This window comes from Ranitomeya variabilis, chromosome 3 (assembly GCF_051348905.1).
Source record: "Ranitomeya variabilis isolate aRanVar5 chromosome 3, aRanVar5.hap1, whole genome shotgun sequence".
Taxonomy (NCBI): domain Eukaryota; kingdom Metazoa; phylum Chordata; class Amphibia; order Anura; family Dendrobatidae; genus Ranitomeya; species Ranitomeya variabilis.
In genome coordinates, this window is record NC_135234.1 from 679,312,167 (window position 1) to 679,337,575 (window position 25,409).

A 25,409-nucleotide genomic window follows, 5' to 3' on the forward strand; every position below is an offset into this window, starting at 1 on the left:
GCTAGTTAAATGCCGCTGTTAGCGTTTGACAGCGGCACTTAACTAGTTAATAGCGGTGGGTGAATTGCCATTGCACCCACTGCTATTGTGGGAACATGTCAGCTGTTCAAAACAGCTGACATGTCCCGGCTTTGGTGCGGGCTCACCGCCGGAGCCTGCATCAAAGCAGGGGATCTGACCTTGGATGTACTATCCCGTCCAAGGTCAGAAAGGGGTTAAAGCCAGCCCTTTACTAATATACAGGTTTGTGGGACTACAAGACCCAGCAACCTGTTCTGGATTCAGATTGCAGCAGACCTCTGTCTGTGTGATACATACCTGTCTCTCAGTGTACCACTAGTTGGTACATCACATACCCTCCCCCTCTGTTCAAACCAGTTGGGATGAACACATGACCACAGTCCAGGGTCCCGAGAAAAACTGTCCCTGTCATCCCGAGCTATCAGTCAAGGGGACCCTCTCCACCTACTATATGCGTCATCTATAAGAACCTGATCCCTCATCACCTCATTCATTTGCCCGACATTGCCATCTCTGTGTGCGGTTCCACCATTACTCCAAAGCAACATGCCCGCTGCCTTGGAGTCATCCTTGATTCCGAGCTTTCATTCACCCCCCACATCCGATCACTGGCTCGCTCTTCTTATCTGCATCTCAAAAACATTTCCAGAATTCGCCCTTTTCTTACTTTCGACTCTGCAAAAACTCTTACTGTCTCACTTATTCATTCTCGTCTGGACTATTGTAACTCTCTACTAATCGGCCTCCCTCTTACCAGACTCTCCCCGCTCCAATCTGTCCTGAATGCTGCTGCCAGGATCATATTCCTCGCCAACCGTTACACCGATGCCTCTACCTTGTGCCAGTCATTACACTGGCTACCCATCCAATCCAGAATCCAGTACAAAACTACTACCCTCATCCACAAAGCACTCCATGGCTCAGCACCACCCTACATCTCCTCTCTGGTCTCAGTCTACCAACCTACCCGTGCCCTCCGCTCCGCTAATGACGTCAGGTTAGCATCCTCAATAATCAGAACCTCCCACTCCCGTCTCCAAGACTTTACACGTGCGGCGCCGATTCTTTGGAATGCACTACCTAGGTTAATACAATTAATCCCCAATCCCCACAGTTTTAAGCGTGCACTAAAAACTCATTTGTTCAGATTGGCCTACCGCCTCAACGCATTAACCTAATTATCCCTGTGTGGCCTATTAATAAAAAACAACAACATAATCACGTTCCTCCATCATGTTCTCATACACTTTATGCAGTTAATAGCCTCGGTGTCTGTACTGTTACATACTTAGGCAGTTAACTGGTTCATGCAGCTTTACATGAACACCCGAGCCTTACACTATGGCTGGTCCAAATAACTAAAGCAATTGTTACCATCCACCTCTTGTGTCTCCCCTTTTCCTCATAGATTGTAAGCTTGCGAGCAGGGCCCTCATTCCTCCTGGTATCTGTTTTGAACTGTGATTTCTGTTATGCTGTAATGTCTGTTGTCTGTATAAGTCCCCTCTATAAGTTGTAAAGCGCTGCGGAATATGTTGGCGCTATATAAATAAAATTATTATTATTATTATTATTATTATTATTATTATTAGAAAGGTACCATCCACCAGAATCAGCCCTCTCACAATCCCAAGTCGTGACTTGGTTAGTCCTCCCCGCCCCCGGCCGTCAATACAGTAGTGTGATTCACTTCCCTCTGTATCGATGGTTAGGACCGACTCGGTATTGTCACATACACTATTAGGTCTCTTGTCTAAGACCCTCAGCATTGGTTTAACAGGGGATTCAGTACCCCTCAAACTAGTATGCCCACTATCCTCAGGATGTCTCTGGTTGTTTTCCTCCATTGCCTAGAGACGCGTGCGTTGCACCACTTGTCTCTAGCTTCTGCTGTGGCCCATCTATTACTGGGAGGGCCCCCAATTTGTTGGCAACAATGCTTTAAAGATGGCTTCCATCTTTGAAAACGACGCTGGCTCTCTTTTCTCGCTCTTTCCAGCCTCAACTGCTGTACTTCTTTGAGGTCAGCCACCCTATATGTGAGAAGAATCCGCATATTGCCAAGACTCTCCCCTGTCCCCACCGTGAGGAATGGAACCATACACACTTTCCTGGGTATCTTGTCTTTGTTATTATTGGGAATTCTCACTCCAGACTTATCTACCATTTCTTGCATGAGTCGTCCGTTTGGCCCAATGACTTCTTTCAGCAGGGCACTAGGCACCTGGATAACATCTTCCAGTAGACTCCGAGCTTTCCTCATAAGCCCCAGCTGCCTAGCAGCTTCTTCGTTCTTCCACCGGATCAACCGCTTCATGCGAACACACCTCAAGTGCATGTCCCTCAGGATAGCCACTCGATCCACCGTGACTTCAGATGTGGACAGAACCACCAGCTGTTTAGCTTTGGGGGACCAGTACACCCTACAGGCTTCCACGGCCTTAAAGTCATCATGCACCAACTTTCTGGCACACTCTTCCCTCACGTCTTCCGGAACCTCTACAAAGCACCTGAACAAGTGAATCTCACCCGTCTCCACTGCACCGAGATGATTGCCTGGCTCAGTTTCCGGCATTGGTTCTCGCTGGACTTTCACCTCCTCTAATCCATTGGTCAGAATAGACACCTGCCGCTCCATCTTCTTCAAGGCTGCAGTATTCATTGACTGGCTTTCTGCTAGCCGGCCTCTGAGCTCGGACACCTCTCATTCCAACGCACCCACCTGACACTCAGCAGCCTGTCTCCAAAGCTTCTCTTCCAAAAGAGTCACTTGGATCACTGCTTTTTGGCCCTTTCTCCTTCGTCGATGGGAGAATTTGCTGTCCTTATTGGGCCCTTCCTTACTGTACTCCATTTATTTTGTAGAGTCACAGTCACCCCCGGAGTCTGTGTCACACCTCACAGTATGGTGAACCCTAAAGTTGCTCTTTAACCGAGTGTCAGCTCCCCTCTTTTTAGCTTCTTCATCACTCCAGGTCATACTGTGGTACGCGTCAGGTGACGTCAAGTCAGTACGTTAGGCAGACGCATACCTTCCTCCGGTCACCCTTACATCTGAACCATCATAGAGCCCTCTATCCTCCTGCTGTTGAGAAGCTCCCTTCTCCCATAAATCCAGAAACAGCCTTGAGTCCCGGCCTACCATCACCAGATAGGAGAAGTTCGGGATTACTGCGACATCATAGGTTGCAATATCATTGGCCATCTCGAGGATCACACTGGACACCGGATAGTCTTTAGTGCCCCCATGGATGCAGGTGACCCCGATCTTCCTCTTTGAAAGTACATACACATTTGGCGCATCCCCCACTAGGATCGCCGAGTTCCCAGAATCAACCAGTCCGACCACGTCTACTTCATTCATCTGCAGGGCACACCCTCATAGCCTCAGGTGGGTAGTTCATATGGCAGACTGGGCACACATAGTGCACTTGGCACCAGCAACAGTCCGTCTACGCCACCCCTTTTACTTTGGGATGCTCTGCCCCTTTTGGGCAATAACCAACTTAGTCTGGTGGTTTGCTCGCTGACACTCCAAGGGATAAATGCATTTGATGTTTATGTGTGTTATAAAAGTATGATGCCCACTGGAGCTGCAGTTATCTTAGACAGGGTTGTTGGGAGGGGGTAACTGAAAGCTAGTGGCAAGGCCAGGAAGTGACAGGGCCAGTGAGAGTGTGGAGATCAGTGTGTGAAGTAGAAGGCTTAAGTCAAGAAGCTTCTAAGGACAGCATGGGCCTAATACTTGAGGCAGTGGATTGCTGAAAATACCCTTCCATGTGATTGCGTTTCATGGCCTAAAGCAACCTAGAGATGGATGTCAGGGGCCCGGGGCGAACTCAGCCTGTGAAGCTACAGGTATAAATGGACTACATGGGGTGGAATGGATTGCAATCCAAATATACTTCTAGTGGTGGAGAAGACTCCCTAGGGATAGAAAAGCCAGTAAGAGGGACACTCTACCTATAAGGGGAACAAGGGCTGAAGTTGTATTTGGTAGCTGTGGGAAAGATGACAACCCATTTGGCCTTATTCACTATGTTTGCCTGTAAATACTGCTATTCACCAAGTAAACGTAAACATTTATGAACCTCTTGTCTCCTGGATTAATTGCTGGCCTGGTTCCAAAAGAAGGACTCCTGGACTCAGAAAAAGAGGCCTGCAGCCCTAAAGTAAGTGTGATGCACCTCACACACAGCAGCACACCGGGAAATGAGACACGAGATGTCTGTAGGATGCCAAAGCGAGTGGGAACAGAAAATTATCCACGATTACCTCGATCACGCATCTTACACATGGGTATTACCCCCTTCCTAGGCTATAAACATCTGCCCCCACTTGTCCGCTTTCCCTCTGCTGGTTAATAAAATGTTCAGGAATCCCACGTCATTTATTCAGAAAATTATATTTTTTAAGTAAAAACCATGTACAGTAATCTACACACACAGTGTAATAATGTCACTGCCACGCTGTGATTTTACTGTACGCGGCTGATAAAATGTCGGGTTTTCAAGGACATGGGTGTGATAAAATCAAATGGCATTCGCATGATCCAGGGATCATGTGATTTTTTTTTATCACAACCATTGTGTTGTATTAGCGAGTTTCATCCTATGACAGTTGCAGCCAACTGCGATAAGCAAAAAAAAAAATCTCAGATGAGCAGTGACTCAGATTAACATTGATCAGTGTGCAATCCGAGTTTTTATCGGATTGCACTCATCCGTTTTTCTCACAGATGAGTATTTTTCATGGTCTTCTATTTAGTCCTTTGTATTGTGGCACCCGATTTAATAGGTTTAAATATGTTACATAGCAGTTCTTTTTCTAAAGTCTGCCATTCCCCATTTACTATTGTAGATATTGTAGAGACCTTGTTTTATGTTTTATTGAATAGAAAAATATTAAAAATAAAGAAGTACCTATATTTGGATTTTGAGATATTTGTGTTTGTCTCATTTTCCTTTTTTGCTTATGTACTGTACATATTAGTCTGTTAGAAAAGTCGTTGGAGAAGTAGTTTTACATGATGATAATACGGTTCCAAATACCATTTATATGAAATTTTACTCCTATGTATAACAAGCAAAAAGGGAAGAAGAAAAAGAACAACCTTTGTTCTTTTCCCATGATAAAATACTGTTGTAGGTTCCCAAGGAAGCTGGAAAATTGCAATTTCCAATAATTAATCTCTAAAATTCAAAATAAACTTTAACTCATGTTTGGAATATCGAAAGGAGTCCCACTTTGTCAGGCACAGGAGGTTTTGTTTTGATTTTTTTCTCAATCCATCGTAAGCCCTCTCTTGGAGGACAAGGGCCCGCAACAAGTCTTTTCCCATCCCTATGGATCAGAAGGTCACAGCGAATGTCTGGTATAAGTTGCCGGACCTCTCTGAAGCTTGGGTTGAGCCCATTGTCTCCCAGCATCTCTCGTCTGCTGCCCCAGTGGAACAGAGAGCTCAATCTGGGAGGCAAGTGAAGGGATGTGGAATTTGATGGCCATACCCCCCCCTCCCCGAACATCCATACAAACATACATGCCAAAGTTGTCACTTATGTGTTATAAAGAATAAACTAAATAAATGCATTTACAGTGTAGTCCAGACATATGGCTACAAATTAAAATAATCCTTTATCTTGCCAGAAGCCTTGGAATAGAAGTGTGTGCTTAACCGTGTGAAACAAGATGTGCAGTTCAAATAAGTCAGAACTCAAGTGGAATCCCCAATCCTAGTGAGTTTTGGAACCAGAGAGTCACCACTCCTGGGGAACTTCAGCACCTTGGCTTTTGATCATTTTGACTTCTTGGCATTGATCCTGGAGGTCAAAGTTGCCTAGAGTTGCCTTTATAAGTCAACCTGTGTACAACCAGAAGCTTCCTCCCTTCTGTAATGATGTATCCATCCTACATCAATGCCACTTGTCATGTCCTCTGATAAGAACAAATGCAGCACTTTGATTTTAGCCAAAAAAAATAAAGAGAGAGGAGTGCTAACACATGCCCCAAACTACAACTAGGTGGGCATGATCTGCAGACATCTTGCTATGCAGACAGACTGTCTTGAGTGGTGAAGTTGGGTTCAGAGATTTCGATATGAAGTGTAGAAAGAGTTACCGAAAACTTTTTTTTAACATATACCTGCCAGGAACTATTAACCTACTGCGCTCCAATCACAAGGAGACTATGCATCTAATGATAGTCTTCAAAACAGCAGAAATGTCTGATACAGTGTCCACATTTCTATAGTGACCTCTTCTATGCCTCCACATATAAGCAGTCACCAACAAGGACACAGGGTGATAGTCACATGCCAGCTGCAGCCTTCCACATGAATAATGAAATAAGGCTCATTATGGACTAACTACCTCTACTTTATGCGTATTGCAAGCTGCAGCCTTCCACATGACCATTTCTGACAGTATCTATAGGATAATCCAAAAAATTCAGGATCAACAAACAGTATAACTACTAATTGTCTTCCTGATGAAGGCTCGTGCCTGAGCCAAAACATTGTTTGGAAACTAATTTTTTTGTACAAGATAAACTAATTAAAATTTTGAAAGCAACAAGTTCTCTCTTCACTTTTTTGGAGTGTGCCAGGGTTTGATCTTTTGCATTCTCTTATTGTTTTCATCCCTGAGCACCTAACAGTGGTTGAGCTTGATCCTATCAGTTTGCAGCACATTTCTATACTGGACATAGTGAATTGTGAGGAAGGCTAACCAACACTACAGGAAAATACCTTTACTTCCATCTTGCAGCACAATTGGAATGGTCTCTCTAAGAAAAGAGTAAGTCTTCATGAATAAACGAACCTACAAAACGACAAAGAAAAAAAAAGCATCAGTTTAACTAAGATTATCCTCTTACCATAAGTGAAAGAATAAATTGTCCCACCATTGTGTCAAAAAAAAACTGCAAAACAAAGTTCAGGACAGATCAGGGACTCGAAGGCATTTTCCTTGGCTACTGAACTCACCTGTTCCAGTGAAACAATGAAGCTGGATGCTGGAGGCAGCTGGTAGTGTTTTATGACGTAAATGGGGAAAATGCAGAGGACACAAGTCTGGCTCACAAGTAGGAACGTCCCGACAAAAGCCGACAGCAGGAGCTTGTGCTTTGACTTTGGATACAACGAACCCCAGAAAGAGAAGACTTTGTATGGCACCAGAAGTGTATATATAAAAAGGAAGAGCCATGACCAGGCCACTGTCCCCAACTGCCCAAATGTATAGAACAGAAGGTCAAATTCCAGAACCAACCTGCAGATAACAAGGACTCTCAGACGTAAGATAGAAGTCATGAAAATTGGCAAATTGGCAGACATTAAAGAAAAAAAAATGACAATAGTGATGGCATCTTATTTAGAGATGCCTAAGCTTAAGAGGATTGTAATTTTCATGGCTTACCTTCACTACCATGACTGGTGACTTTAATTTGGGAATCTGGCAGGTTAGATCTTTATAATGCACAGCTTTGAGGCAATAACCATAGGAAAGGGCAAGTTCACACTAGAGTTAATAAATAGTTTCTAACTAATCCAGTTAAAGATTCCAAACAAACAGTAACAGAATCCAAAGTTTCTATTTTTAAAGAGAACCTGTTACATCCCCAAACGATATTAACCTGCAGATGTGTGGTTAAGCTGCAGGTTAATAGTGTTCTGAAGATGCCTAGTGCCCATAGTGAGAGCCCCGCTGCCAGGAGGAAATTAACTTTATTTTTCCCGGCAGCCTTCAGCTTTCAGTCAGAGATGCAGCTTCAGTCACTGCTCAGTACATAGTGAGCAGTGGCTATAACCACGTCGGGCACTGAATGACAGCCTGACTGAAACCACACTGGCCTACCTCTAGGACTGAAAGCTCAAGGCTGTCGGAGGGAACAAAGTTCATTTCTTCCCGGCAGTGGGGCTCTCAGTGCTGGTGCCGCACTGTGTCAGATCAGTATTAACCGGCAGAGTAACCCTATATCCACAGGTTAATAGCATTCAGGGACGCGACAGATTACCTTTAAAAGGGATTCAATTGAAGGCGCTTTTACAAAACTATTAACTTTAGTTTCCATTTTTGTACTGATCCATTTCTATAAGCGTTTCTGAACACCTGTAGTGTCCTGGGCATACACAGTGCTAAATAGAAAAAAATAATAATTAAAACAGAAAATGTAACAGATCACCATCCATTATGATCCCTTTTTCATAGACTATAATGTAAAAGAATATAACTAAATAGTTCTTACATCCACTATCCATTTTTTTAACTATTAATGTACATAGACTGCATTTTTCTGTCTATATGCAAATGTAATGGATCCAAAATGATGACTTATGAAATTAAAACTTAATATGATTGTGCCTCATAACTGAACATTTTGTTTCTGGTTTTCTGCTCCGCTGATGGAAGAATATAGTGGAAATAAAATGATGATGGTGTGAACAGGGTCAAACTAGAATAGATTGACATTTTCTTTTTAGATGACACTTCCCCGTGGCTTACATTAGGTCATTCATTTGTGTCTAAAAATTGGCACACGTCAATAATAAATGTGGCACATCTTTTTACTCACTGAACAGTGTCTAGTGAGCGGAACTTTTACTTTTTGGTGCAAATCACTAATAAATGCGATAAGCTATTTGTGAATAGTAAATGTGGCCCCTCCATCTTCCACAATGCAGGACACTTATCAGCAGCGGGCTACATGAGGATGTATGAATGTGGTGTGGATGGCGGCTTAGATTGCCAATCTTCACTTACCTCCCTTGGTCAATAATATCGATAGCAGCTGTGCTGATCACAAACACACAGAGACCCGCAAGAAACATGTGGTAGATGGTTCGGAAGTGTTCCACCTCCAATAAATCACTGGAAACAGGGGAGTACATCAAATTAGATACCGTACATACAATCACCGAGTGGTAACAGTGCAGATAGAGACCTGGGCACAAATAAGGAAGTTGGGGGTGGCGGTGGCATGGGGGGTGGGGTTAGAACAGTTAGTAATTTAAGAAAGAATAGAGGTACAGAGAGTAACATAAAGTGCATGTATACTAATGCCAGAAGCCTCGCCAACAAAATGGATGAATTAGAACTAATGTTGTTGGAGCATAATTATGACATGGTGGGGATATCTGAGACGTGGCTGGATGAGAGCCATGACTGGGCTGTAAACTTGCAGGGCTATAGCCTGTTCAGAAATGACCGTACAGATAAGCGAGGGGGAGGGGTGTGTCTATATGTAAAATCTTCCTTAAAACCCATCCTGCGTGATAATATAGGTGAATTTAATGAAAATGTAGAGTCCCTGTGGGTGGAGATAAGGGGAGGGGGAAAAAATAATAAATTACTGATAGGGGTTTGTTATAAATCTCCAAAACTAATGGAAGCAATGGAGAATATCCTCGTAAAGCAAATAGATGAAGCTGCGACTCAAGGAGAAGTCATTATTATGGGGGACTTCAACTACCCTGAAATAGATTGGGGAACAGAAACCTGCAGTTCCAGCAAAGGTAATCGGTTTTTGACAACTATGAGAGACAATTACCTTTCACAACTGGTTCAGGACCCAACAAGGAGGGGGGCACTGCTAGACCTAATATTAACCAACAGGCCAGACCGCATATCAAATATAAGGGTTGGGGGTCACTTGGGGAATAGTAATCACAAAATAATAAGTTTTCATGTAACCTTTAATAAGATGGGTAGTAGGGGGGTGTGTTGTGAAATTGGATTTTGGGCTCCCCCGGTGGCCACTGGTGGAATTGAACTGGTGTGCATCATCCCCTCTGTTCACCTGTTTCCATCAGGATGTGGGAGTCGCTATTTAACCTTGCTCCTCTGTCACTTCCATGCCGGTCAACATTGTAATCAGAAGCCTTTCTGTGCATGTTCCTGCTGCTAGACAACTCCCAGCTAAGTTGGACTTTAGTCCTCGTTTGTTTTTGCATTTTGTTCCAGTTCACAGCTGTAGTTTCGTTTCTGTGTCTGGAAAGCTCTTGTGATCTGAAATTGCCACTCTGATGTTATGAGTTAATACTAGAGTCTTAAAGTAATTTCAGGATGGTATTTTGATAGGGTTTTCAGCTGACCATGAAAGTGCCCTTTCTGTCTTCCTGCTATCTAGTAAGCGGACCTCAATTTTGCTAAACCTATTTTCATACTACGTTTGTCATTTCATCTAAAATCACCGCCAATATATGTGGGGGCCTCTGTCTGCCTATCGGGGAAATTTCTCTAGAGGTGAGCCAGGACTATATTTTCCTCTGCCAGGATTAGTTAGTCCTCCGGCCGGCGCTGGGCGTCTAGGGATAAAAAACGTAGGCAACGCTACCCGGCTACTGTTAGTTGTGCGGCAGGTTTAGTTCATGGTCAGTTTAGTTTCCATCCTTCCAAGAGCTAGTACTTATGTTTGCTGGGCTATGTTCTCTTGCCATTGAGAACCATAACAGTTTGACCGGCCAAAAAGGCTTAAATTAATTGACAGAGAAAGGAGAGAAAAGAGAAGTCTGCTGAAGATTTTTTTTTTTTTTTCCCCTTCCCTTCAGTTCTGAGTGTGCTTGTAATTGAATCTCTTGCAAGTCTGCCTATATTGCAGCCTTTCTCTCTCTCTCTCTCCTTCTAATCCTGGAATGGCTCTGTGTTCACCTGTTTAAAATGGATATTCAGAGTTTCGTGGTGAGATTATTCAAACCTGCAGCTAAAGTTCAAAATTTACAAGATTTTGTTGTTCATGTTCCTATATCTGAACCTAGAATTCCTTTGCCTGAATTTTTCTCGGGGAATAGATCTTGCTTTCAAAATTTTAAAAATAATTGCAAGTTGTTTTTGTCCCTGAAATCTCGCTCTGCTGGAGATCCTGCTCAGCAGGTCAGGATTGTGATTTCCTTGCTCCGGGGCGACCCTCAGGATTGGGCTTTTGCATTGGCTCCAGGGGATCCTGCGTTGCTCAATGTGGATGCGTTTTTTCTGGCCTTGGGGTTGCTTTATGAGGCACCTCAGTTAGAGCTTCAGGCGGAAAAGGCCTTGATGTCCCTATCTCAGGGGCAAGACGAAGCTGAAATATACTGCCAGAAATTCCGTAAATGGGCTGTGCTTACTCAGTGGAATGAGTGCGCCCTGGCGGCGAATTTCAGAGAGGGTCTCTCTGATGCCATTAAGGATGTTATGGTGGGGTTCCCTGTGCCTGCGGGTCTGAATGAGTCCATGACAATGGCTATCCAGATCGATAGGCGTCTGCGGGAGCGCAAACCTGTGCACCATTTGGCGGTGTCTACTGAGAAGACGCCAGAGAATATGCAATGTGATAGAATTCTGTCCAGAAGTGAACGGCAGAATTTAAGACGAAAAAATGGGTTGTGCTTCTATTGCGGTGATTCAACTCATGTTATATCAGCATGCTCTAAGCGTACTAAGAAGCTTGATAAGTCTGTTTCAATTGGCACTTTACAGTCTAAGTTTATTCTATCTGTGACCCTGATTTGTTCTTTATCATCTATTACCGCGGATGCCTATGTCGACTCTGGCGCCGCTTTGAGTCTTATGGATTGGTCCTTTGCCAAACGCTGTGGGTATGATTTGGAGCCTCTTGAAACTCCTATACCCCTGAAGGGGATTGACTCCACCCCATTGGCTAGTAATAAACCACAATACTGGACACAAGTAACTATGCGGATTAATCCGGATCATCAGGAGATTATTCGCTTTCTTGTGCTGTATAACCTACATGATGTGTTGGTGCTTGGATTGCCATGGCTGCAATCTCATAACCCAGTCCTTGACTGGAAGGCTATGTCTGTGTTAAGCTGGGGATGTAAGGGGACGCATGGGGACGTACCTGTGGTTTCCATTTCATCATCTATTCCCTCTGAGATTCCTGAATTCTTGACTGAATTTCGTGACGTTTTTGAAGAACCTAAGCTTGGTTCATTACCTCCGCACCGGGAGTGCGATTGTGCCATAGATTTGATTCCGGGTAGTAAATACCCTAAGGGTCGTTTATTTAATCTGTCTGTGCCTGAACATGCTGCTATGCGAGAATATATAAAGGAGTCCTTGGAAAAGGGACATATTCGTCCTTCGTCATCTCCCTTAGGAGCCGGTTTTTTCTTTGTGGCTAAGAAAGATGGCTCTTTGAGACCGTGTATTGATTATCGGCTTTTGAATAAAATCACAGTTAAATATCAATATCCGTTGCCACTGTTGACTGATTTGTTTGCTCGCATAAAGGGGGCCAAGTGGTTCTCTAAGATAGATCTCCGTGGGGCGTATAATTTGGTGCGAATTAAGCAGGGGGATGAGTGGAAGACCGCATTTAATACGCCCGAGGGCCACTTTGAGTATTTGGTGATGCCTTTTGGTCTTTCAAATGCCCCTTCAGTCTTTCAGTCCTTTATGCATGACATTTTCCGTGATTATTTGGATAAATTTATGATTGTGTATCTGGATGATATTTTGATTTTTTCGGATGACTGGGACTCTCATGTCCAGCAGGTCAGGAGGGTTTTTCAGGTTTTGCGGTCTAATTCCTTGTGTGTGAAGGGTTCTAAGTGCGTTTTTGGGGTTCAAAAGATTTCCTTTTTGGGATATATTTTTCCCCCTCTTCCATCGAGATGGATCCTGTCAAGGTTCAGGCTATTTGTGATTGGACGCAACCCTCTTCTCTTAAGAGTCTTCAGAAATTTTTGGGCTTTGCTAACTTTTATCGTCGATTTATTGCTGGTTTTTCTGATGTTGTTAAACCATTGACTGATTTGACTAAGAAGGGTGCTGATGTTGCTGATTGGTCCCCTGCTGCTGTGGAGGCCTTTCGGAAGCTTAAGCGCCGCTTTTCTTCCGCCCCTGTGTTGCGTCAGCCTGATGTTGCTCTTCCTTTTCAGGTTGAGGTCGACGCTTCTGAAATCGGAGCTGGGGCAGTTTTGTCGCAGAGAAGTTCCGATTGTTCCGTGATGAGACCTTGTGCCTTTTTCTCGCGTAAATTTTCGCCCGCCGAGCGGAATTATGATGTTGGGAATCGGGAGCTTTTGGCCATGAAGTGGGCTTTTGAGGAGTGGCGTCATTGGCTTGAGGGGGCTAGACATCAGGTGGTGGTATTGACTGACCACAAAAATCTAATTTATCTTGAGTCCGCCAGACGCCTGAATCCTAGACAGGCGCGCTGGTCGTTGTTTTTCTCTCGGTTTCATTTTGTGGTGTCCTACCTGCCGGCCGGTTCTAAGAATGTTAAGGCGGATGCCCTTTCTAGGAGTTTTGAGCCTGACTCCCCTGGTAACTCTGAACCTACAGGTATCCTTAAGGATGGAGTGATATTGTCTGCCGTTTCTCCAGACCTGCGGCGGGCCTTGCAGGAGTTTCAGGCGGATAGACCTGATCGTTGCCCACCTGGTAGACTGTTTGTTCCTGATGATTGGACCAGTAAAGTCATTTCTGAGGTTCATTCTTCTGCGTTGACAGGTCATCCTGGAATCTTTGGTACCAGGGATTTGGTGGCAAGGTCCTTCTGGTGGCCTTCCCTGTCTCGAGATGTGCGAGGCTTTGTGCAGTCTTGTGACGTTTGTGCTCGGGCCAAGCCTTGTTGTTCTCGGGCTAGTGGATTGTTGTTGCCCTTGCCTATCCCGAAGAGGCCCTGGACGCACATCTCGATGGATTTTATTTCGGATCTTCCTGTTTCTCAGAAGATGTCTGTCATCTGGGTGGTGTGTGACCGTTTCTCTAAGATGGTCCATTTGGTTCCCCTGCCTAAGTTGCCTTCTTCTTCCGAGTTGGTTCCTCTGTTTTTTCAAGATGTGGTCCGTTTGCATGGTATTCCGGAGAATATCGTTTCTGACAGAGGAACCCAGTTCGTGTCTAGATTTTGGCGAGCATTCTGTGCTAGGATGGGCATAGATTTGTCTTTCTCGTCTGCTTTCCATCCTCAGACTAATGGCCAGACCGAGCGGACGAATCAGACCTTGGAGACATATTTGAGGTATTTTGTGTCTGCAGATCAGGATGATTGGGTTGCTTTTTTGCCTTTAGCGGAGTTTGCCCTCAATAATCGGGCCAGCTCTGCCACCTTGGTGTCTCCTTTTTTCTGTAATTCGGGGTTTCATCCTCGATTTTCTTCTGGTCAGGTGGAATCTTCGGATTGTCCTGGAGTGGATGCTGTGGTGGAGAGGTTGCATCAGATTTGGGGGCAGGTAGTGGACAATTTGAAGTTGTCCCAGGAGAAGACTCAGCTTTTTGCCAACCGCCGGCGTCGGGTTGGTCCTCGGCTTTGTGTTGGGGACTTGGTGTGGTTGTCTTCTCGTTTTGTCCCTATGAGGGTTTCTTCTCCTAAGTTTAAGCCTCGGTTCATCGGCCCGTACAAGATATTGGAGATTCTTAACCCAGTGTCCTTCCGTTTGGACCTCCCTGCATCTTTTTCTATTCATAATGTTTTTCATCGGTCATTGTTGCGCAGGTATGAGGTACCGGTTGTGCCTTCCGTTGAGCCTCCTGCTCCGGTGTTGGTTGAGGGCGAGTTGGAGTACGTTGTGGAAAAAATCTTGGACTCCCGTGTTTCCAGACGGAAACTCCAGTATCTGGTCAAATGGAAGGGATACGGTCAGGAGGATAATTCTTGGGTGACTGCCTCTGATGTTCATGCCTCCGATCTGGTCCGTGCCTTTCATAGGGCTCATCCTGATCGCCCTGGTGGTTCTGGTGAGGGTTCGGTGCCCCCTCCTTGAGGGGGGCGTACTGTTGTGAAATTGGATTTTGGGCTCCCCCGGTGGCCACTGGTGGAATTGAACTGGTGTGCATCATCCCCTCTGTTCACCTGTTTCCATCAGGATGTGGGAGTCGCTATTTAACCTTGCTCCTCTGTCACTTCCATGCCGGTCAACATTGTAATCAGAAGCCTTTCTGTGCATGTTCCTGCTGCTAGACAACTCCCAGCTAAGTTGGACTTTAGTCCTCGTTTGTTTTTGCATTTTGTTCCAGTTCACAGCTGTAGTTTCGTTTCTGTGTCTGGAAAGCTCTTGTGATCTGAAATTGCCACTCTGATGTTATGAGTTAATACTAGAGTCTTAAAGTAATTTCAGGATGGTATTTTGATAGGGTTTTCAGCTGACCATGAAAGTGCCCTTTCTGTCTTCCTGCTATCTAGTAAGCGGACCTCAATTTTGCTAAACCTATTTTCATACTACGTTTGTCATTTCATCTAAAATCACCGCCAATATATGTGGGGGCCTCTGTCTGCCTATCGGGGAAATTTCTCTAGAGGTGAGCCAGGACTATATTTTCCTCTGCCAGGATTAGTTAGTCCAACGGCCGGCGCTGGGCGTCTAGGGATAAAAAACGTAGGCAACGCTACCCGGCTACTGTTAGTTGTGCAGCAGGTTTAGTTCATGGTCAGTTTAGTTTCCATCCTTCCAAGAGCTAGTACTTATGTTTGCTGGGCTATGTTCTCTTGCCATTGAGAACCATAACAGGGGTGACAAGGACACTAAACTTCAGGAGGGCAAATTTCCAACGGATGAGAGAGGATCTTGGTGCAATTAACTGGGACAATATCCTGAGACACAAAAATACACAAAGAAAATGGGAGACATTTATTAGCATCCTGGATAGGACCTGTGCACAGTATATACCGTATGGGAATAAACATACTAGAAATAGGAGGAAACCAATATGGCTAAATAGAGCTGTAAGGGGCGCAATAAGGGACAAAAAGAAAGCATTTAGAGAATTAAAGGAAGTAGGTAGTGAGGAGGCATTAAATAAATACAGAAAATTAAATAAATTCTGTAAAAAGCAAATCAAGGCAGCAAAGATTGAGACAGAGAGACTCATTGCCAGAGAGAGTAAAAATAATCCCAAAATATTCTTTAACTATATAAATAGTAAGAAACTAAAAAATGACAGTGTTGGCCCCCTTAAAAATAGTCTGGGTGAAATGGTGGATGAGGATGAGGAAAAAGCCAATATGCTAAATTACTTTTTTTCATCAGTATTTACAAAAGAAAATCCCATGGCAGACAAAATGACTAGTGATAAAAATTCCCCATTAAATGTCACCTGCTTAACCCAGCAGGAAGTACAGCGGCGTCTAAAAATAACTAAAATTGATAAATCTCCGGGCCCGGATGGGATACACCCCCGAGTACTGCAGGAACTAAGTACAGTCATTGATAGACCATTATTTTTAATCTTTAAAGACTCCATAATAACAGGGTCTGTACCACAGGACTGGCGTATAGCAAATGTGGTGCCAATATTCAAAAAAGGGGCAAAAACTGAACTCGGTAATTATAGGCCAGTAAGCTTAACCTCTACTGTGGGTAAAATCCTGGAGGGCATTCTAAGGGATGCTATGCTGGAGTATCTGAAGAGGAATAACCTCATGACCCAGTATCAGCACGGGTTTACTAGGGACCGTTCATGTCAGACTAATTTGATCAGCTTCTATGAAGAGGTAAGTTCCGGACTGGACCAAGGGAACCCAGTGGACGTAGTATATATGGACTTTTCCAAAGCTTTTGATACGGTGCCACACAAAAGGTTGTTACATAAAATGAGAGTAATGGGGATAGGGGAAAATATGTGTAAGTGGGTTGAGAGCTGGCTCAGGGATAGGAAACAAAGGGTGGTTATTAATGGAGCACACTCGGACTGGGTCACGGTTAGCAGTGGGGTACCACAGGGGTCAGTATTGGGCCCTCTTCTTTTTAACATATTTATTAATGACCTTGTAGGGGGCATTCAGAGTAGAATTTCAATATTTGCAGATGACACTAAACTCTGCAGGGTAATCAATACAGGGGAGGACAATTTTATATTACAGGATGATTTATGTAAACTAGAAGCTTGGGCTGATAAATGGCAAATGAGCTTTAATGGGGATAAATGTAAGGTCATGCACTTGGGTAGAAGTAATAAGATGTATAACTATGTGCTTAATTCTAAAACTCTGGGCAAAACCGTCAATGAAAAAGACCTGGGTGTATGGGTGGATGACAAACTCATATTCAGTGGCCAGTGTCAGGCAGCTGCTACAAAGGCAAATAAAATAATGGGATGTATTAAAAGAGGCATAGATGCTCATGAGGAGAACATAATTTTACCTCTATACAAGTCACTAGTTCGACCACACTTAGAATACTGTGCACAGTTCTGGTCTCCGGTGTATAAGAAAGACATAGCTGAACTGGAGCGGGTGCAGAGAAGAGCGACCAAGGTTATTAGAGGACTGGGGGGTCTGCAATACCAAGATAGGTTATTACACTTGGGGCTATTTAGTTTGGAAAAACGAAGACTAAGGGGTGATCTTATTTTAATGTATAAATATATGAGGGGACAGTACAAAGACCTTTCTGGTGATCTTTTTAATCATAGACCTGAGACAGGGACAAGGGGGCATCCTCTACGTCTGGAGGAAAGAAGGTTTAAGCATAATAACAGACGCGGATTCTTTACTGTAAGAGCAGTGAGACTATGGAACTCTCTGCCGTATGATGTTGTAATGAGTGATTCATTAATTAAATTTAAGAGGGGACTGGATACCTTTCTGGAAAAGTATAATGTTACAGGGTATATACACTAGATTCCTTGATAAGGCGTTGATCCAGGGAACTAGTCTGATTGCCGTATGTGGAGTTGGGAAGGAATTTTTTTCCCCATGGTGGAGTTACTCTTTGCCACATGGTTTTTTTTTGCCTTCCCCTGGATCAACATGTTAGGGCATGTTAGGTTAGGCTATGGGTTGAACTAGATGGACTTACAGTCTTCCTTCAACCTTAATAACTATGTAACTATGTAACTATGTATGTAACTACACCCCCTCCAAATCAACCTTAAGGGAATTAATGCCTCGTCATACCAAAGGGGTTGTACACTTTATCTTTATTTTAACAAATGTGTTGGGGACATAAGTATTGCAAATAGCAAAAGACTGACTGGCAATTCCAAATCAGAAAACTGGTGTATACAGGTGCAAACAAGGAGCAGCCACCTCCATATACAACAAAGTTGCACGCTGTATGTAGATATGTAATATATGAAATATGAATAGCATTATTGCTGTGGATAATAAGAACGACAATGCAGTCTCAGCAGTACAGAGACAGCCTTGTGGGGACATGAAGCACATCGAGAAACAAGAAGAAGAAAAGCAGAGGCCACGATGGACAGAAATTGGCACACCATAGGGAACAGCAGTGTTATGACAGTTCTGCAAAAATTCAGCATAGATCACAGACTTGAGCAAAAGCAGTAAAAACATGCACAATACATTGTATATGCTAGGGGGTGCACAACCTGCAGCCAGGGAGTAGAGATGAACAAATATTTCAATATTCGGTTCGGATTACGATGGCTGATTTTGCAATATTTGCAGATTTTTTGGTTGAATATTCATAGAACATAGCCGAACGCCATTGGAGTAAATGGAAGGCAAACGCAAACACATAGACAACACCTTCAAACGGGCCCAAAGCTGCCAAAACACATCAAATTAGGGGCAGTCACCAGGAGAGTGGCCTCAAATGTCCCACAGTACAAATTTTAGAATGGCACGGCAGCAATCAGCCAGGCATGAGGTATCGGGGTCTGGGCCAACATTTACAACTTTGAATTGAACTTCAAATTAAGATGAGGTGGGTGAGGCATCAGTGTAGGCCTCCTGTGCTGGGAGCCCTGATACCACATGCAACAGCTCAACCTGCTTTTATGCTCAGCCACACTCAGGTAGCACAATATCAGTTTTGTAGACTACTTTGGTCAGAAAATGTAAGGATAGTAACACGTCTAGTTGACTGAAAGTGGAGGCCTACTGCTATAGGCAACACACATGAAGGAGACCCAATAAGGAGTCTACACATTTCCAAAAAGTAGTAGCAGACACCAACAAAGTGGCATAAATTTCACTACAGTAGAACAAGTATAATAGGGACCAACATGTTTTCCACTACAGCCAACCCAGCAGATGGAGACCCAACCAGGAGTATTCACATTTCCAAAAATTAGTGTTAACATCTGCAGGACCAGCAACAGCAGGCACAGAAGCCAAACTAAAGACATCACAGACTGCAATTATGCAGCACACTAAAAACAAATGCATCGCCTAGTCTGTACAGTATGCAATTGGGGTGCAAGAGTTCTTGGAGATCCATGATTTGTTCGTCTTGATAAAAGTTAGGCGGTCTGCACTTTCCGGAGACATCCGACTGCGGTTATCAGTCAGGACACCACCAGCAGCGCTGAAGACACGTTCTAAGAGAATGCTGGCTGCCAAGCATGATAAAACCTCCAAGGCATGACAGGCGAGCTTAGGCTACTCATCCATTTTTGGATATCAAATTGTGTCAGACTTGGACTCTACTGTGCTCGTGCACAAGCTGGTCTAAAAAAATGTGTCACTCACAGAAATTGCTTCTGCCACTTACACTGCTGCTAATGTTTTGGCATTGACGAATTGACGTGTCAGAGTTGGAAGACTAGAGCTGCGATGCACACTGCGTGCCTCACTGCTGTCTTGGGGAAAACCTGTTAAGGTTGTTTAAAGTGTGTTTCGATACTCCAGCATTCGCAGAACCCTTTCCAGGGCAAGAAGCATCTGGCAAAAATTTACTCTTAAAGTGGATCTAACAGAGTGGCAACCCAGTAGTTAGCACTATTTCGAATTATAACTATACAAGGATCGTGTTGCAGAGAGTGCAGCAAGAAGCACTTATATGTCAGCCTTTTCCATAAGGTCCAAGCCCATGCTGAGTTGGTGGCTAGGTAACACTGATGATTGTTTCCTCCGTCCCCTCCCGCCAACCACAGACAACAAAGAGGGGATGATTATCCTCTTCATATCCTGACAGTTGCTGGCCCATCACCTCTTCCTCCTCCATTTGTTCTTTGGCTCTTGAACCTTCACCAACAGTTTGTCTGGTATCCCCAGCACCCCTCGATAGCAGTAATCCACCCTCCCTTGGCAACCGCCTGTGTGACGACAGTCTGGAACTTAGAAACAATGTTATTCCTTCTGCATCTTCCTCTGTTTCTTCCTCTTCTTGGGAGACCACCACCTCCTCCCGCAGGCTATTCAAAGTCTGCTCCAGCATGTAGATGACCCGTATAGTGAGGCTGATGACTGCATCGTCAGCGCTAACCATCTTAGTAGCCATTTTGAAACTGTGCAGAAGGGTGCAGGGGTCCTTAATCTGTGCTCACTCCGTAAACGTGATATGCCCCACGTCCATACTGCGTTGGCCCATTCTATATGGCATGACATACTGCTCTAATGACTAGAGGTCCTAATAAGATCCAGTGGGTCACAAACTGAGGCGGAGACAGAAAAACCAAAACTCCCTTTTACTGGAAAAGGAATTGAAATGAAATTGAAGATTATCTGAAACAGTCTGAGATTCCTCAACTATTTCCACTCAATCAGCCAGAGCTGAAATCAACCTGCCAATCCCAAAATCTCCAAATTATGTGTATTACACTGAAGTGACAGAAGAAATTTCCCTAACCACTAAGTTAACAAAGTCTTTTAGTGAATTATCTGAAAAGAAGGTGTAAACCTGATGGAGAGGTGTTATGGGAGACTCCGGGATGGAACACTGACTATAACTTATCAAATACCAACAATATTATGAATACATAAATATATATATATATATATATATATATATATATATATATATATATATATATATATATATATATATATTATATATTTTCCATTCTTATACAGTTAATCTAGGGATACCCGGGTATCTATTACTATGATACCGTTAACCTGAGGTGATACCGTTAACCTGAGGTGAGTCTCCACTTAGGTATTTATCTTGCTTCAGCTGCAGCCAGTCCCAAAATCTTTGGCGCCAAACAGTTACAGCAAAACAAACTTCTGCATCTTGCTGAGCCCACATGCCGAGGACTTACAGTTCTGAAGCCTCAAGATGTGATCCGGTACAGCAATTCAACAGGGCTTGTGGGGATCCCTCTCAATGTGGATGATACAGGATATGTCTCTCTTTTAACAGTCACTACCAGTTTCCCCTGGGAGCTGACCGCCTGAATCTGCACAGGAAGGATGTCTTCAGTCCTTTTTCAGCTCAGCAGAGCAGGGATTGAGCTCCACAGTCACACAGCTCTCAGAAATGTTCTGTCCTTGTTTTCCAGCAGATCCATGGTTCACAAGCAAAAGGGGTTAACACTTTCACAAAATGTTGGCAGAAAACAGTCTTTGCAGAATCCAGACTTCTCACTTCTCATCAGCTGCCTCATGCTGCATGTCACATGGCAGTCTCTCTGCTTCTCTAGCATCACATCCCAACATTCTATACAGCAGAGACTAGACCCCACCCCCAGCACACACACTTTCCCGGGCTTTCACACACAGCCCAGATATGCAGCAGCAGGGTCCTAATGCTCTCCTGATGTCATCACAGTTCACCCTTTTACACTGTGTCAGGGGTCGTTGCTGCTGCTGCAGTCGATGCAACATGTGCATATTAACCTGTTAACTGGCATGGACAAAGATCTCTGTATGCAAGTCGATGACCTGAGGGGTGCGAACAGTGGAACAGAGCACACAGCTTCTGTGCTTTCTGCAGCAGCTCGCGCAGGCAAGGATAGTGGCGAAGAAATCACTGTACCACCAGGTTGAGAACGTGATCCATGCAAAGCACATGTGTGAGCTTTCCTCTGCATAGGGCTGCCACCAGGTTTGCACCGTTATCAGACACAGCCTTCCCTGGATGCAAGTTCAGCGGAGACAGCCATTGCTCAAACTCGGCTTGGAGAGCTGTCCACAACTCTTTAGCTGTATGACTGCGATATCCAAGGCATATTAATTTTAACACTGCCTGATTGCAGTGAGCCCTGGCTGTGCAGCACAGAGGTGGTGGGGATTTGTTCTGCATTGTTGGAAATCATGTCTCCTTATGGCAGAGGCTGATGGTGCAGGTAGAGGCCCTAGAGGAGGTAGAGGGGGCAGAAGCCGTGGAGGAAGTTTGAAAGACAAAGGTTTGTCCCGCAAGCCTTGAGGATTTCAAGACTTGTGGAAAGGCAGCATTTCCGTGGCCAACAGATTGGAGATGGTGGAGTTCAACATCTTAGCTTTGTGATGTGTAGGAGGAAACAATCTAGGACGTGACCACAACTGCGGGATCGTGGGCAGGCTGCAGTGCTGAGAGAGGGTGGAGTACAGTGAACCGGGCTAAGGGCTGGACCATGAGTGAGGTGCAGACAGATGTTACAGTGGATTGATAAAGTTGTGGAGTGCTCGTTCTCTGAGATCAGTCAAAAACAGCAGGCATTTCTGCTTCTTTTACAACTGACGGGCTCTCACTCAGCCTGACTGGAGAGGGTAAAGAACCGAAGGTTATGCGGTCGGAGACCTGCGTAACAATACTTGGCATGGTAACAGAGGAGGAGGAAGAAGAAGCAGTAGATACGGTTGATTGGGTGGCTGATGGTTGTTGAGGTCCGCTGGTCTGCATTTTAGCACTCTGAGATTGCCAGAGTAATGCATGTTGATTGCGAATGTGAAGGTTCATGCATGTAGTAGTCAAATTATTGCACTTTTTCCCTCTACTCAGTTTTTTTTCTTTTGCAAAGTTGGCAGATAACGTGAGTTGGCTCATCCTTTGGGGTATCAAAAAAGGTCCAGGCTAGGCAACCCTGGCTGAGGATGCAGTGCTCGTCATGGTTGCATCACTCCATGTCTGCGCCGTATGGCGCAACGTTACCTCCTTGTCTTCCTCCTCGTCTTCCTCCTCTTCCATCTCCTCATATGACCTACTTAGCTGCGTGCCTCTAGGTGCACACCAAGTGGGATCTACAACCTCCTAATCATCCTCTGTGTGATCCCTTTGCTCACCCTGAGAGTCACCCTCCTCCTCTTCCTGCCCTGACAGCACAGTACAGTCCGTGTGAACCTCAGATATCTGAGTCTCATCAGGATCACTTCTCCCCCCGGGGGTTAACGTCTAGTGACGAGGGTCAGGATGTTGCTCGGACCCGACATCATCCTGCCCGGGATCCAAGCTAAAATAAAATGTGTGCATTGGTGCAGATGATTTCCTCCTCTTGACTCTGTGAAGCTTTTGAGTATATTTCCAATGCCCATGGCATGGAATGTGTGAACAGCTCTGCAGACTCGCCCATCTGTGGTTCCCTACAGTCAGTTGGGAGGTTGGAGAGTTGTGACGCAGGGGGAAGCAAGGGGAATTTGGGTACCCCCTCTGTGGACTGTACTGGGTGTGATATTGAGGTGGAGGAAGAGGAGGAGAGGTAACTTGAAGCTGCACTTGCCATCCACTGGAGTACATACTCTTTCTGGCCCTCATGAACAAGGAACACCACTGTGCTGCTGCCAAAGAAAGGGAGTGGAGCAGCCTGTCCAGTAACAGAAGTTGTCAGTTGTGTTTGGATAGGACGTGACAGTGTTCATTAGTGCTTTCACTAACATTACCACCTATGCCACATACACCTTGAATTAAGCCTATTCCCCCTTCCACCACGACCTTGCTTTTTCCCTCTCATGTTGCTCAGATAGTGTGCTAGGAACACACAATTAGCAAGAAACAATTCTTTTTTTTTTTTTTTTTTTACTGTGCACCAGCTCTGCACAAAACTGAATTTCACTGCCACTAAATTGCAAGGTGAAATATGGTGTGATGAATCACGTTAGCAACTGAAAAAAAATAGATTTTTAGAGGGTTTACTTGTGCATGGAGCACAATAGAAGCAGTGCACAGCACACTTCTATAAAATGTGCCCTGCTGTCTTTGTTTCTGGATCTCACTAATGGCACAAGAAAAAAAAATCTGCTGGAAGGTCGGTTTCACAGCCACACAGGACACCAGCTATCTAAACTATCTGACATAGAAAAGACCGCCTAGCTAACATCTCTCAGCAACGAGGAGTAGCATCAGGAGAAGCCTCTCTGTGCTGTTAGGTCGGGGTCACACTTGCGAGTGTGGCGCGAGTCTCTCGCATCAATACCCGGCACTGCCACCGGCTCTAGGGACCGGAGTGTGCGGCTGCACGTATTTCTATGCAGCCACACACTCTGTTCCCGAGTGCCAGCTGCAGTGCCGGGTATTGATGTGAGAGACTCGTGCCAGTTTCTCGCAAGTGTGACCCCGGCCTTATACATATAAAATGGCGCTTAAACAAGATATCTGCTCTTTATATAGAGAGGGACATGTGATTTCAGCAGCCAATGGCACAAGCCATTGTGTCTGCACATTGTGGATGTTTCCTGCGCCCTGATTGGCTAGCTGCAATTTGCATTCATAAAGTTAGGAAAAAAAAAATTACAAGCATGCTGCTTCTGTAAGGAGATGGACCGGGCTGGTGGTGTCCCGCTCGTATCAAGGCCGGAACTGTTGGGACTGTCACCATTGTTGCTGGGGGAAGGACTTTCTGACTGGAAGAGACATTTGCACCTGACTGCAGGGGGCGCGTCTGATATAAAAGGGACGGGGCGCGCCAGAATGGGCCCTTTGGTGGGAAGACAGCATGTGCGACAGGAGAAGGTTGACTGACGCCAACAAGCAGGTCCGCTTTGCACTCTCCATTCCCCCACACATACAGACTGTGTACCTCCAGAGACCACTACCCCTGTCGCCTCTGACTTAACTAAGACAAACCATTCCGTACCGCTGACTGCTTCTAGCCCACATCACAGTACTCATCAAACAGTGCACGCTGAAGCAGGTAGCGTGACCGCGGCCTCCACTGCGAGACTTAGTTCATCAACCACGGGGCTGCAGATAACCACTCGAGCAGTACCTTGTTCCAGGACCACAAGACTACGCGTTAGAAGGCCAGGATATGTCGCTTCCATTAAGAGACAATGCTTCACCTTTCTCCGGGACCAGTTCACGAACCCTTCACACGTCACCTAATATGCCATTGTGGGATTTTCCAGCCTCCGCCTCCCGGGAATCACAGACTGATTCCTTGATTCCTATTTTCGAGAACATGACATGCTAAAACCAATTGTGTCGTTCAAAGGTACAACTCGTCCCGCAAAAAATAAGCCCTCACGTGACCATAGTGACGGAAAAATAAAAACGTCATGGCTCTGGAAAGAAGGGGAGCAAAAAACGAAAACGCTAAACCGAAAAACTCCGGGGGTTAAGGGGTTAAAAAAAATTGCTTGTCTTTATGATCACGAATCACGTGCCATATTCGTGCCGAATTTATGTTTGTCTATTGTTTCCTGAACATATTCGCTCATCTCTACAAGGGAGCCACACGCTGCCCTCCATGCTGTTTTGTGCTGTACCCAACCTTCTGTACACAGTAGTTTACATGTCAGAGAGAAGAAGAGTAACACAATGCTCGGGAGCAGGGATGGGCAAGCATGAATACAGCACTGTGTAACCACATTTCGGTCCCCCAGTCATAAAGAAACCAAGGTTC

General features: G+C 44.8%; 1 protein-coding gene across 1 annotated transcript in view; it reads right to left on the reverse strand.

Annotated features, from left to right (window-relative positions):
• The window catches only part of SOAT2 (sterol O-acyltransferase 2), an 84,963-nt gene that overhangs the window by 36,262 nt on the left and 23,292 nt on the right, over positions 1 to 25,409 (reverse strand). Inside the window, exons 5-7 of the mRNA XM_077298011.1 lie at positions 8,778 to 8,885; positions 7,004 to 7,286; positions 6,767 to 6,839 (exon numbers count right to left, since the gene is read on the reverse strand). Of these exons, the coding sequence (XP_077154126.1) occupies positions 6,767 to 6,839; positions 7,004 to 7,286; positions 8,778 to 8,885 (464 nt within the window). The remainder of the gene's footprint in view (positions 1 to 6,766; positions 6,840 to 7,003; positions 7,287 to 8,777; positions 8,886 to 25,409) is intronic.